The sequence below is a fragment of the Macaca nemestrina genome, chromosome 1 (genome assembly GCF_043159975.1).
Source record: "Macaca nemestrina isolate mMacNem1 chromosome 1, mMacNem.hap1, whole genome shotgun sequence".
NCBI classification, from domain to species: Eukaryota; Metazoa; Chordata; class Mammalia; order Primates; family Cercopithecidae; genus Macaca; species Macaca nemestrina.
In genome coordinates, this window is record NC_092125.1 from 2,400,516 (window position 1) to 2,415,453 (window position 14,938).

Sequence of the window (14,938 nt, forward strand, 5' to 3'; positions counted from 1 at the left end):
GAACACTGAGGCCTCAGGCATTTAGAGTGGGGAGGATAAAGACGCAATGGAGGAGACTAGGACTTCCAGGGTGAAGCTGGTGGACAGGAGGAAAACTACGAGAAGATGACAATGCAGAAGCCAAGTAAAGAAAGGAGAAAGTGGTCAGCTGGATCAATGCCGAAAGCTTTCAGATGAGGACTGGATTTGACAGGATGGGACTTTAGCAGAGTACTTTCACTGGAGGAGGGAGGAGGAGGGAGGAGGGAGGAAAACAAAAGCCCAACAGGAGTCGTTTGAGGAGGAGGTGAAGCAGCAGAGATAGTGAGTCATGAGAATTCTTTCAAGGAGGTTGCTAAAGGGGGGCACAACAAATAAGAGTAGTTGGAAGGTATGTGGAATCAAGCAGCTTTTCTTTAAAGATGGGAGATATCACATATTTAAATGCTGATGGAAATAATCCAGTAAACAGGAGAAATCCGAGAAAAAGATAACGTGTAACTGTAAACATGAAGTGTTGAGGGAAGTCAGGAACCCCGAACGGAGGGACCCGCTGAAGCCGTGGCAGAAGAACATAAACTGTGAAGATTTCATGGACATTTATTAGTTCCCCAAATTAACACTTTTATAATTTCTTATGCCTGTCTTTACTGTCATCTCTGAACATAAATTGTGAAGATTTCATGGACATTTATCACTTCCCGTATCAATATTCTTGTGATTTCCTATGCCTGTCTTTAATCTCTTAATCCCGTCATCTTCCTAAGCTGAGGATGAATGTCGCCTCAGGGCCCTGTGATGATTGTGTTATCTGTACAAATTGTTTGTAAAACATGTGTGTTTGAACAATATGAAATCTGGGCATCCTAAAAAAGGAACAGGATAACAGTTATTTTCAGGGAACAAGGGAGATAACCATAAGGTCTGATGCCTGTGGGGCCGGGCAGAACAGAGTCATATTTCTCTTCTTGCAGAAAGCGAATAGGAGAAATATCACTGACTTATTTTCCCAGCAAGGAATAACCCTTGGAAGGGAATGCATTCCCAGGGGGAGGTCTCTGAAATGGCCGCTCTGGGAGTGTCTGTCTTATGTGGCTGAAGAAAGGGATGAAATATGCCCTGGTCTCCTGCAGCGCTCTCAGGCTTGCTAGGATTAGGAAATTCCAGTCTGGTAAATTCTAGTCAGACCGGTTGTCTGCTCTCGAACCGTTTCCTGTTAAGATGTTTATCAATGATAATGCGTGCCCAGAGGGACATGGAACCTCATCAGTAATTCTAATTTTGCCCTGGCCTTGTGATCTTGCTCTGCCATTTGCCTTGTGATATTCTATTGCCTTTTGAAACATGTGATCTCTATGACCCACTCCCTATTCGTACACTCCCTCCCCTTTTGAAATCCCTAATGAAAACTTGCTGGTTTTGCAGCTCAAAGGGCATCACGGAACCTGCTGACACGTTATGTCACCCCCAGAGGCCCAGCTGTAAAATTTCTCACTTTGTATTCTTTCTCTTTATTTCTCAGACTGGCCGACACTTAGGAAAAATAGAAAAGAATCTACGTTGAAATACTGTGGGCTGGTTCCCCCGATATCTGGCACTCAGCGTGTTTTTTTCTTTTTCCCAAGCGCATGTGGGAACCTGATTCCCTTTGGTAGGTGCGGAGAAACATCATCAGTTCGGTCCACAGAAACGCTTGTTCTGTTCCCTGACGAGTGGTGAGTCTGTCTGTGTATTGTCCGGGTTAACTATGGGTCACGTGGAGTCTAAACATTATACTTATCTCTTCTATATTAAGCTCCAGTTAAAACAGAAAAGGGTTCGAATGCCCATGGAAAATATGGCCACTCTATTCAGGGCAGTAGAAACATACTGTCTTTGGTTTCCTGAAAAAGGAAACTCAGATGTACACCTGTTAAAACGGTGGTGTCCGAGTAACCATGGAAAATATTTTCCTGAAAAAGGAACCTTAGATGTAGAACTATGGGATCATGTTGGTGCAACATTCCAGGAACTGGTCTTGACAGGGAATTTTGTTCCCATCACTGTCTGGGGTGATTGGGCCTTGGTACGTGCTGTCCTAATGACATACCAATTCTGTGACCCCCTGCAGTTACCACTGTTTTCTGAATCTGATGACCCTCCACCTCTCTCCCTTCACCTACTCCTCCCCCACCTAACGATACTGAGAATTCATTATCTAATTCCAGTGACTTTGGTTTAATGTCACCCCTTGATGATCTCGTTTCTTTTCACGAAGAGCCGGTACTTTCAGCTCCCACGGCTCCGACTCAGACAGCCCGGGACCACATATATGCTGATTCTTCTCTTTTCAAACCTCTGGAGTCAGCTAATAGCTCCAGGACCAAACTACAATTTACCTATAATTCTGCAGGCCCTCCCACATCCATTGTAGCCCCTCATCCTCCAGTCGTTTCAGTTTCTCAACCAGTCACTTTGCCATCCACTTAGCCAGCTTCTCTATACCCTTTTTCACACATGGACACCAGTAACCACCAGTATACTTCTGCTCCTTCTGCTCCCCCAATGCTCTTTCCTCACACTGTCATACTGGTCTGACCCCCCTCACCCTCAGTTTCCCTTACCTACACACGCTTTTCCTGTCATTTCTATGCTAACTCCATCTCGGATACCTACTCTTAAAACTTCAATGCAACGCTTATTATGCCAAAACAAAACAAAACAAAAGTGGATAGATGTGTGGGCTTATCTGGTCACACTAGAACCTCCTGACACCCAAGGGGTACAAATGTGTCATTATGTACCTCTCAGTCTTACCTTTTTAAAAGAATTTAAGGATGCTTGTACTCCGTATGGTCTTACTGCTCCTTATGTTAAAATGGTATTACAAACTTTTTGTACTGAGGTCACTTTGCTTCCCTTACACAGGGACCTTTTGGCAAAAGCTGTTCTGACCCCATCTCAGCATTTACAACGCTGTACATGGTGGGCAGAGGAGGCCCGTCTGCAGGCTCAGCTACATCGGACTAATGGCATTCTAGTTACTCAGGCTCAGCTCACAGGCTCCGACAGCTTCTCTGATACTTACGCCCAATTAGTCTTTGATGCTCTCACCACAAAACACGTAACAAAGGTGTGTATGAGAGCTTGGGATAAATTATGAGCCCCCAGGCCAAGCTCCTGTTTCTTTTACTAGGGTTAAACAAGGTCACAATGAATTATACCCTGATGTTTTAGCTACATTACAAGACGCTGTTGAAAAACTTGTCTCTGATGAGCACACTCAAGGTATTCTCCTTCATATGTTAGCTTTTGAGAACGCGAACCATGAGTGTAAAACGGCCATGCGTTCTGTCCAATAACAAAATTTACCTGATCACAACGTGTTGCCTGCATATATTAAAGCTTAAATCTGACACAACTGTTTGGATTGAGAAGTGGCCACTCTCTAAAGAAAAACTGGAGGCTTTGACTCAATTGGTTTCTTAACAGTTACAACTTGGAAATGTGGAACCTTCTCTTTCCCCCTGGAATGCTCCTGTGTTTCTACTAAAAAAGAAAAAAAAAAAAATCAGGCAAGTGGCAGATGGTAACCAATTTAAGGGCCATTAACGTTGTAATTAAACCTATGGGGGCCATCCAACCCAGCATGCCTGCCCCTACTTTAATACCTAAACATTGGCCTCCCATAGTTATTGATCTTAAAGATTTTTTTTTTTTTTTTGAGACGGAGTCTCGCTCTGCCGCCCAGGCTGGAGTGCAGTGGCCGGATCTTAGCTCACTGCAAGCTCCGCCTCCCGGGTTCACGCCATTCTCCTGCCTCAGCCTCCCGAGTAGTTGGGACTACAGGCGCCCGCCACCGCGCCCGGCTAGTGTTTTGTATTTTTTAGTAGAGACGGGGTTTCACCGTGTTAGCCAGGATGGTCTCGATCTCCTGACCTCGTGATCCGCCCGTCTCGGCCTCCCAAAGTGCTGGGATTACAGGCTTGAGCCACCGCGCCCGGCCAAAGATTTTTTTACTGTTACTTTACATAAATCAGATTGTGAAGAATTTGCCTTTACTGCACCGTCTCTCAAGAGTCAGGAGCCTGCAGGTCGTTGCCAATGGGAAGTACTTCCTCAGGGAATGCCAAATAGCCCACCATCTGCCAGCTTTCTGTTGGACAGGTGCTTTCACCAGTGTGAGCTCAATTTCCCCAGGCCTATATTCTTCATTATATGGATGATATCTTAATTGCTGCCCCCACTGATAAAGAATTAATAGACTGTTATCGAATTTTAAGCCGCCGTGTTACAGAGGCTGGATTACACATTGCTCAGAATAAAATTCAACAGACCACTCTTGTTCAACATTTAGGAATGGTGGTTGATAAACAATGTATTCAACCTCAGAAAGTTCAAATTAGGAGAAATTCTCTGAAAACTTTAAATGACTACCAAAAACTTCGGGGTAACATTATTTAAGACCTACTTCAGGCATTCCAACATATGCGCTAACTTGTTTTCTGTGCTGTGTGGAGATTCCAATCTCCGCAGTCCCAGCACTTTGACCTGAGGCTTCACTAGAACTGGAATTCGTAGAGGAAAGAATCCAGACTGCCCAGTTATCTAGAGTACAGCTGTCTCGCCTTTTCAGCTTCTGGTTTTCACTTCATTACACTCCCCTACTGGGCTAATAGTTCAACATAATGATTTAGTGGAGTGGTGTTTTCTTCCTCATTCTGTGTCACAAACTTTATCTGTTTATCTGGACCAAATGGCCAGTCCAATTGGACAAGCTCGGTGTAGAATACTTAAAATTTCCAGATGTGATCTGAATTTAATTATAGTTCCTTTAAATCGGCTCGAAGTTCAAGCCGTTTTTCAACATTGCACATTGTGGCAAATTCACTTGACTGATTTTATTGGCATTATTGACAATCATTATCCAAAAAAAAATTATTTTATAAAAATGACATCTTGGGTGGTCCCTTGATTGACCAAAGATCAGCCCGTTCCTGAGGCTGTTACACTGTTCACTGATGGCTCCAATGGAAATGCTGGTTATGTGGGTCCTACAGACAAGCTTATTTCTACCCCTTATACCTCTGCTCAAAAGGCAGAGTTAATTCCTATAATCACTGCCTTACAGGATTTCCCCAAACCTTTAAATATTGTCTCTGATTCCGCTTAATGTGGGAAAGAGGACATGCTTTGTTTCACCAGGAGATCATCAGTCCCCTTCCTGGGTGCCCACTAAAAGACTTAAACTTCATGTGAATGAAACCACAGGGAAAAGACGTCCATGTCAGAGACCGCCCTCAGACGTGGTGAGATCTGTGCCAAGTCCTCAGAAGCAGGCACACCAAATCAAAATGGGTCTGGTTCAATCCTCCCTCATGGCAACGGAGACCCATCTAACTCATCCCACTTCTCCTAATTACCTTTCTTTTTCTACTTACAAACCTAAAAATCTCACCATTTCTATTAGCCTGAAAAGAACATTCCTCTGCTCTTCTCTTCCTCCTTCAGCAATCAATCTTGCTTACAATAGGTTTTATTTAATGATTCTCCTTCTTATACTTTGTGTCTCACCAGTTTCCTCTCACACTGATTTACCTGCTGCACAAAATTATTCTTTTTTTTTTTTTTTTTTTTTGAGACGGAGTCTCACGCTGTTGCCCAGGCTGGAGTGCAGTGGCGTGATCTCGGCTCACTGCAAGCTCCGCCTCCTGGGTTCACGCCATTCTCCTGCCTCAGCCTCCTGAGTAGCTAGGACTACAGGCGCCCGCCACACAAAATTATTCTTATTGGGCTTATGTGCCTTTCCCTCCACTTATTCAACCTCTCACCTGGATGGATGCTCCTGCAGAAATCTACACTAACGATAGTGTGTGGATGCCTGGAGCTACAGATGACAGTTGCCCCACTCAACCAGGAGAAGGCACTGAATTTAATGTTACCAGGGGTTACAAATACCCCCTCAGTGCCTCGGACATGCACCTGGTTGTATCCATCTAGAAACTCAAGTCTGGGCTGCTTATCTTCCGGAGAAATCAGCTACAGAGGAACTGGGACATTCGGTCTCTGGCCTTTCCCTTTCTCCTTTAAGACAAATGAAAGGGGAAGTAATAGCAGATACCCCAACTTTCAATATAAACCTGCAGGAAAACCATGCCCTAAACATTTTGAGGGCCCATCTAAAACTTTAATTTGGGAAGACTGTGTTAACTCACATGCAGTAGTATTTAAAAATGACTCATATGGTTTAGAAATAGACTGGGCACCAAAGGGCTATTTAAAAAACCATTGCTCCTCTGGTAGAAAAGAATGCCTGGAGGCTACTTATTTTATTTCTTATGGGAGAACGAGAATCATCCTTCTACTTTGCATAGGAGATTCAGCTCATTCTTTCCCTTAAAATGGGAAGATAAAGGCATTATCACCCCAGGCTTCATATGATATTCCCCATTCTGAGCCCAAACTTTGGAAATTGGCTATTGCCATGTCTGGACTGTGAGTACGGGAAGGGGAAACTCTTCTGTCTGTTGTCCCCGCTATCGTCCCCCTCCCTCCGTATCAGTGTGGATTCAGACATTCTGCTTTGCTTACCTCCAACCTGATTGCTCCCATATAGAGCTGTGTTAAGCCTCCTTACATGCTGTTAGTGGGAAATATCAGAATTTGGACAAACAAACCATCCAATACATTGTCATTTATACACTTGCATTAACTCCCGTTTTGACTCCAGGAAAAGTGTAATGTTGGTTCAAGCTCGAGAATGAATCTGGATTCCAGTAACTTTGCCCAGACCTTGGGAATCTTCCTCCTCGATACGTTTAATTAATGAAGTGTTACAGCAAATTCTAAAAAGATCTAAGAGGTTTGTTTTCACTTTAATCACTGTGATCATGGGCCTAATTACAGTCACTGCGCTAGCAACCACTGCTTGAATGGCGTTATGTCAATCTATTCAAACAGCTCATTTTGTTAATGACTGGCAAGCCAATTCCACCCAAATGTAGAATCCTCAACAAGGCACTGATCAAAAACTGGCTAATCAAATTAATGATTTAAGACAGTCTGTTACGTGGCTTGGAGATCAGGCAGTGAGTCTCGAACACCGCATGCAAACGCAGTGTGACTGGAATGCCTCTGGGGCCCAGCTGTGAAATTTCTCTCTTTGTACTCTTTCTCTTTGTTTCTCAGACCAGCCGACACTTACGGAAAATAGAAAAGAACCTATGTTGAAATATTGGGGGCTGGTTCCCCCGATAATAAAGTCTTTGAAAACTGTGTCCAATAGGAAGAGGACCAGTTTTTCCTTGGAACAAGAGATACGGCAGACTACAGGGTACGATGCGGATTGGCCGACAGGTAGGTAGGTAGATAGATCTGGTGGTAGGAAGATGAAGAAAGAAATTCTGTTATTAACCAGCTTCTATTTTCATAGTTTAAAAAAAAAAGAAAAAAAAATCAGATAAGAACAAGGAAAGAGAGATGGGATACTAAAAGTGCAAGGAAAACAAGGTTGTGAGCTACTTCAGAGAGCAGGAGAGAGAATTCCTGAGAATTCCTGAGCAGAGCTGCTGGAGGTGCTGAGCGCCACACGAGGTTTGTAAACACATATTTGAAGGGTGATCAGTTTACATGGGGATATATTTTTCTCCAGCCACATTGGGTTACTCACGTTCAGGTGAAGAGAAGGTAAACAGAATAACCAGGGCTGGGATTTTTCCAGAGTACTGAGGAGAAAAAGGCAAGGGAGATGGATGAGGGCCTCCATTACAGAGTGGAGCAGTGGACCTCATGGATGGAATCTAAGCTAGTTAAGAATGAGATGAATCTAAATCCACAACATTTTTATTTAATAGCAATTCACAAACCCTTTTGCTCTCAATTAAAAAGTATTAATATTTTAGAAGTTTAATTTTTAAACATCTTGCCAACTGTGACGGCTTCTTCAGATCACTAAATGTCACCAACACTCACCTTGTTACACAGGCCAAAAGTCTGATGGCCTGTGACTTGACTTTTTCATACTCAGTACAACAGCAAAAGTTGTTCTCCTTTGAAAATATACTCTGAACCTAACTACTTCTCAGCACCTCTACCACTACTACCCCAGGGCTTGTGCTTGGACCTTTCCAGTGCTCATCCCTTGTTATCTATTTTTTCAATCAGAAGCCAAAGAACTTCAAATTTAAATCAGATGAAGCCCTTCCTTTCAACCATTCAACGCCTCTTGGTCACACTTGGAAGAAAAACCCACGTCCTGACCACGGCCGGTAAGATCCTACACAACCCAGCTCCTGGGTTTCCCTCTGATCCACTCTCCACCTCCTGCCCTGCCCAGCCACACTGGCCTCTGTCACACTCTTCCGTCTTGCCAAGCACACTTGCGTCTCAGGACCTTTGTGCCTGCTCTCCCTGGAAAAGTCTCTCCTCAAAAGTTCATGCAATTTGCTCTCATTTCATTCAGATCTTGGTTCATATGTCAATTCCTCACAGAAACCTTCCCTGACCATCTATCTAAAAACACCGACATGCCAACACCTTTTCTCCTTTCTCGGCTTCACTCTTCTTCAAAGCACTTTTCATTACCTCCTATTACAATCCTATTTTTCTGTCTTCCCCACAAGACTGTAATCTCCATGAGGGATTTTCTGTTTCGGTCACCATTGTGTCCCACGTGCCTGCAATAATGCATTTTACATATGGTAAGTATCAATAAATATTCATTCAATAAATGAGTCCTTTTTATTCTTTTTGTGCATTTAAAAAATATGTTTACGCAGTAATATAAGAATATAATTTATAAATAAAAAATATACCAGGGATACACACTGAAGGAGCAGACAGTAAAAAGGAAAGAAAATTCTGATAATCACAGATGTAACCAATCAACAAGCCAGTGCCCATGCCCTAAGGAGAGGGTCATAGAGAGCCTGTCAGTCTCTCTCAGGAGACTTTGGTAATCTCCATTTGCTCCTCGCAAGAAGGAAAAACTCCCCATATGGGGTTAAGGCCTTCAACCAACAATTCTGTCCTCTGCCCTTATGTTCCTCTGGAATATTTTGCTAGAAATGAATGGATTGTTTGTTCTGATACAAAGAAGGGTTGATTACTTACTGGTCCTACGCAATTGAGGACAACTGTTGCCTGTTTAGCCATTTCATCAAGCGAGGCTGGATTAGCGATATCACAAATGATGATTCCAACTTCAGACGACAGTGTTGGTCTTCCTAAAATAAGAAACAAATGAAGTAAAGAAAATTCCGGTAGAGGATTACATCTTGCTTGTCTTCTTTTTATAGTAATCAGTGACCAGCAAATTACTAAATACACTGATATACTGAAAGCTAGCTCTCCCGTTTAGACAAAAGATAAAACTGTTTTTAATCAGGCAATAAAAAAGGAAAAGGTTATGAGGAAAACTGAGTTAACACTAAGCGTTACTAAAAACCTGACCTTTAAAAAAAAAATCTAATAAAAGCGTTGTGTAAATAACAACCCTGTGTAACACGACAATTTAACGATCAAGTTTAAATGCTGACCAGATAACTATCCAGACTTCCTCTCCAACAAGAAATTTATGTCATAAAAATAGTTTCTTGGCCAGGGGCAGCGGCTCAGCACTTTGGGAGGCCAAGGACTTCTCGAGCTCAGGAATTCCAGACCAGCTTGGGCAACATAGCAAGACCTTGTCTCTACTAAAAAAAAAAAAAAAAAAAAAAAATTATCTGACATGGTGGCATACGCCTGTAGTCCAAGCTACTCAGGAGGCTGAGGTGGCAGAATCACTTAGACACAGAGGTCGAGGCTGCAGCGAGCTGTGATCACGCCACTGCACTCCAGCCTGGGTAGCAGAATGATACCTTGTCTTTAAAAAAATGAAGTTCCTCATCAACTACTAAACAATCACTATGCATGATTTAGTTGTAGGTGATGGAGAGTCTCGGACTGACTGTTAACATGAAAACCATTAGGGCCAGGTGTGGTGGCTCACGCCTGTAATCCCAGGACTTTGGCAGGCTGAGACGGGCGGATCAGGAGGTCAGCAGATCGAGACCATCCTGGCTAACACGGTGAAACCCCGTCTCTACTAAAAATACAAAAAATTAGCCGGGCGTGGTGGCGGGCGCCTGTAGTCCCAGCTACTCGGCAGGCTGAGGCAGGAGAATGGCAAAAAAACAAACAAACAAAAAAAATTAGAACTCTGAGGTGAAAAGCACACGCTACATAAACACACAGGCTCATAAGAAAATAATTGGAATTAACTGGCTCAACTAAGTGATGCAGGTTTCAATAGGTGAAGGTATATCCCCCACAATAAAACTGGATTTGGGCATTATATATGGTAAGTGACTAGGCTGTACCGGTACGATCTTGCCGAGCCGGAAAAAGAAATGGAAGCATATATTTTAATAGTGAAATTACTTCTCTTGGAAAAATAACGACCAAAAAGCTCTTTGGTCAGAATTACGTGTTGGTAGTATCAGCATCAAAAGCTGTGGGAGAGTCCAGCCTACGTGGTGTCTTCTGTACATAACCACGAACAAAAAGCACTCCGAGCAGGGCATTGTACGAAAGTAGATTAAACAGAAAGAATGTAGTATTTCCAGAACTCTAACGGGTGTCTGTGTAAGGGAAATCTACGGTGGGGAGTTAATAGCCAAATTTAAAGGCTACGGAGTCGTAAGTCAGATGTCTCCCCAGCCATGAAGGCAGCAGGATCCCTGCGTCTGTCTCCTCTCTGTCCCATCCTGCACCCCAGACTCGGGACAGGTCTCAGCAAGGACAAGGTCACTCAATAAATAGACGCTACCCGAATGCTTACGGAGTCAATGAATATATGCTACCTGAATGCTTAGAATAAGTAAGCGTCTAAACCAGAAATACACACTTTTTATTCTCTGAAGAGGAAGGCTGCTGGAGTATTCTTACACACAGAAAAGAAACTAAAACAGAATAGCCACAAAGACACTGTCAATACAACTCTTAAGTTTGCTCTCCCGTCCTCAAAACACGAGGCAAAGGGAGACTACGATCTCCAAGAGACCAAAGCCCTCCCCTCCTCTCCGACCAAATATTAAGAAACCCGCAGACTCGGCCGGGCGCGGTGGCTCAAGCCTGTAATCCCAGCACTTTGGGAGGCCGAGGCGGGCGGATCACGAGGTCAGGAGATCGAGACCATCCTGGCTAACATGGTGAAACCCCGTCTCTACTAAAAATACAAAAAACTAGCCGGGCGCGGTGGCGGCGCCTGTAGTCCCAGCTACTCGGGAGGCTGAGGCAGGAGAATGGCGTGAACCCGGGAGGCGGAGCTTGCAGTGAGCTGAGATCCGGCCACTGCACTCCAGCCTGGGCGACAGAGCAAGACTCCGTCTCAAAAAAAAAAAAAAAAAAAAAAAAAGAAACCCGCAGACTCAACAGGTGCCCCTGCTGCGGGGCAGGATGAAGCAGAGAGAGGGCAACTCAAGTTCTTGGCCATTTCGCCAGGGGAACTCCCCAAACTGAGGCAGAAATGCAAATGCGGGAAACAGGAGGAAGAGAGTGTGTGTGTGTGTGTGTGTGTGTTCAGTGCATCCCTGGTGTATATACACACACACGTATATAGTTAAGGAGGTGGAACAAAGCTGTGGCAATACTTGAAACATCCCTCCCTGTCCTCTTCCTGTCCTCACGCAGGGCTCGGGGACACGCACCCCTGCGGAGAAACGCTGGTTTGGGGCGACGCGGGGTCCCCGGCCCAGCCACCGCGCAGCCCCGTCCCGCCCGCCCCTTTACCCAGCTTCAGGGCCGCCTTCTCCAGCACCCGCTGCAGCTTCTCCCGGGAGCGGCCCGCCACCGCCCAGGGCAGGCGGGAGCTCCGCTCCGGGTCCACCTGCTCCCGGGCCACCTCCTCGGTCACAAACTGGCCGGTGAAGCCAGAGGCGCCGAACACCACCAGGTGGAAAGGCCTCTGCTCGGTCGCCATGACGAGTCCACTGCGAGCCCAGGCCCGGGGCGCGCTGAGTCCACGGCGCCTGCGCCTCCGGCAGCGACCCCAGTATCCGGCGCAGCAACCGCCGCGTCGCCGCCGCCAGCGCCGCGCTCCCTTCACCCCGCGCGCGCCGCCGCGCCAGGGCCGCGCCCAGGCCCACGCCGTCTGGCGCCGGAGCCGCAGAGCCGCTGCTTGCACGGGAGGCCTCGGACGCGAGGCTTCTTTGGGCGGTGGCTCTGGCTGCCAGTCCGCTTCCAAGCCTGGCAGGCGCCCACCGCGGCCCATAGTTCCCTCCTGCCGTTTTTCCCGCACGGCTCTGGCCGCCCCGCGCAGCGCATCTTCCCGCCCTGCTGGAAGCTGGAGGCGGCAGCCGTTTCTTCTTGTTGCACGTGGGCGTGGCGCAAAGAGAGTGCGAGAAAACCTGCCGGTGGCCCACGCCAAGAACCTTTGAGCTTCTTTACTTGCTTTCTTTTCTTCCTTTTTTTCCCTTTCTTTTTTCTTTTCTTTTTTGAGACGGAGTCTCCCTCTGTCGCCCAGGCTGCACTGCGGTGGCGCGATCTCGGCTCCCTGCAACTTCCGCCTCCCGGGTTCAAGCAATTCTCCTGCCTCAGGCTCCTGAGTAGCTGGGATTACAGGTTCGCGCCCCCACGCCTGGCTAATTTTTGTGTTTTTAGTAGAGATGGGGTTTCACCTTGTTGACCAGGCTGGTCTCAAACTCCTGACCTCAGGTGATCCAGCCACCTCGACCTCCCAAAGTGCTGGAATTAGAGGCATGAGCCACTGCACCCAGCCCATTCCTGATTTTTAAAAACTCTCATTAAAATAGGAATAAATAGATGCTTTAAAAAATTATGAAATATATTAGTCTTGCAAAAAAGGTACAGCCAATAACAAATATGTGCCCTCAACACAGCTTAAGAAAAATATTCCAGATAGCGAGGTTTCCAGGTATTCATTCCTGAATACATTTCCTTTCCTGTCCCCGAGGTGGCCACTTGCCTGAATTCAGTGTTTATTATTCCTATTCCTATCTTTCTGCTTGTTATATATGTATTTATAAATATAGTACTGTTTTGCATATTTTGCATATTTTGTAAATGTTAATCCTGCAACTTTCTTATTTGGTCATGATGTCATGAACTTATTCCCAAATGATTCAGAATTTTAAAAAATGTCTGTGATACGTGTGTGGAGAGAGAGAGAAATACACCAAATTCTACAATGCTTTTGAACAATTTTGTATAGTGCTTTTGTACAATACAAAGAATGCTACAATAAAATTCTTGTGCATTTCTCCTGAAGCACCTGTGCGAAAGTATATCAAATATATGTCAGGAATGAAAATGGTTGGTGCTAGAATATTCACATTTGAGTTATCTCATTGCTCTTTAAAGCACACGCACTAATTTTCACTCTCAGCAGGATACTAGAATCCTCTTGCTTTACATCCTTGTCAGCACTTGGTATTCTCAAGCTTCATTCATGTCCATCTGGTGGGTATAAAGTAGTAAGCATTCAAGTATTTTACACACTTAACTATATACTAGGCACTAAGAATAAAGTACTGGGGATATGGCAACAAATAAAGCCCCTGCCCTCAAGAAGTTTACATTCTAGTGGAGTAAACAGTCGCTACAAAATAATCTTACAGAGCCGGGTACAGTGACACGCACCTTTGGTCCCAACCTGGTTGTTGGAGGTTATAGTGAGCTACACTCCAGCCTGGGTGACAAAGTGAGACATTGTCTCTTAAAAGAAAAAAAAAAAAAGGCCAGGTGCAGTGGCTCAAGCCTGTAATCCCAGCACTTTGGGAGGCTGAGACAGGCGGATCATGAGGTCAGGAGATCGAGACCATCCTGGCTAACCTGGTGAAACCGGGTCTCTACTAAAAAATACAAAAAACTAGCCGGGCGAGGTGGTGGGCGCCTGTAGTCCCAGCTACTCGGGAGGCTGAGGCAGGAGAATGGCGCAAACCCGGGAGGCGGAGCTTGCAGTGAGCTGAGATCTGACCACTGCACTCCAGCCTGGGTGACAGTGCCAGACTTCATCTCAAAGAAAAGAAAAGAAAAGAAAAGAAACCCTAAAACTAAAAACTATATATGTGTGTGTGTGTGTATTTTGGCAACAATGCTTGCCATGGTTTGGATGTTTGGCTCCCCCAAATCACATGTTGAAATGTCATCCCCAGCGCTGGAGATGGGGCCTGGTGGGAGATGTTTGGGTCATGGGGGTGGATCCCTCATGAATGGCTTGGTGCCATCCCCAGGATAATGAGTGAGTTCTCTCTGTATGAGTTCATACAAGAGCTGGTGGTTGAAAGAGCCTAACTCATCCTTCTCTCTCTCGCTCCCTCTCTCACCATGTGGTACATTAGCTCCACTTCACCTTCTGCCACCACTGGAAGCTTCCTGAGGCCTCACCAGAAGCACATGCTGACACTATGCTTTATGTACTTCCTGCAGAACCATGAGCCAAAATAAAACCTTTTTTCTTAATAAAGTAACCAGCCTCAGGCATTCCTTTATAGCAACGCAAAAATGGACTAACATAATGGTCATTGCAGCATTGCTTTGTAATAACAAAAAGTAGAAACAAATGCAATGTCCTTTATCAGAGGAATTATGAAATAAATCATTGTGTCCTATTCATTCCATAGGAACTGTACAGCTATAAAGAACGAAGTATGACTATTCAGGTGGTTCTAGGTAAAAAACACACAACAACAACAAAAAAGAATGAAGTTGGCTGGGCACAGAGACTCAACGCCTGTAATCCCAGCGCTTTGGGAGCCCAAGGCAGGAAGATCACGAGTCCAGAAGTTTGAGAGCAGCCTAGGCAATGTAGCAAGACCCCATCTCTTAAAAAAAAGTTTTTTATTTTATTTTATTTTAACTAGCTGGGTGTGGTGATGTGCCTCTGTAGTCCTAGCTACTTGGGAGGTTGAGGTGGGAAGATTCCTTGAGCCCAAGAGTTCCAGGTTATAGTAAATCATGATCACACTACTGCACTGCAGCC

The 14,938-nt window shown here is 45.1% G+C and overlaps 1 protein-coding gene across 2 annotated transcripts in view; it reads right to left on the bottom strand.

Annotated features, from left to right (window-relative positions):
• Window positions 1-11,999, bottom strand: part of LOC105474710 (saccharopine dehydrogenase (putative)) — a 55,249-nt gene extending 43,250 nt beyond the window's left edge. The window contains exons 1-2 of one of the 2 annotated variants that reach the window (XM_024790628.2): window positions 11,728-11,999; window positions 9,070-9,182 (exon numbers count right to left, since the gene is read on the bottom strand). In XM_024790628.2, the coding sequence (XP_024646396.2) occupies window positions 9,070-9,182; window positions 11,728-11,917 (303 nt within the window). In that variant the 5' untranslated portion in view covers window positions 11,918-11,999. The remainder of the gene's footprint in view (window positions 1-9,069; window positions 9,183-11,727) is intronic. The other variant, XM_011729533.3, reaches the window with a different exon arrangement.
• Between the last annotated feature and the right edge of the window lie 2,939 nt (window positions 12,000-14,938).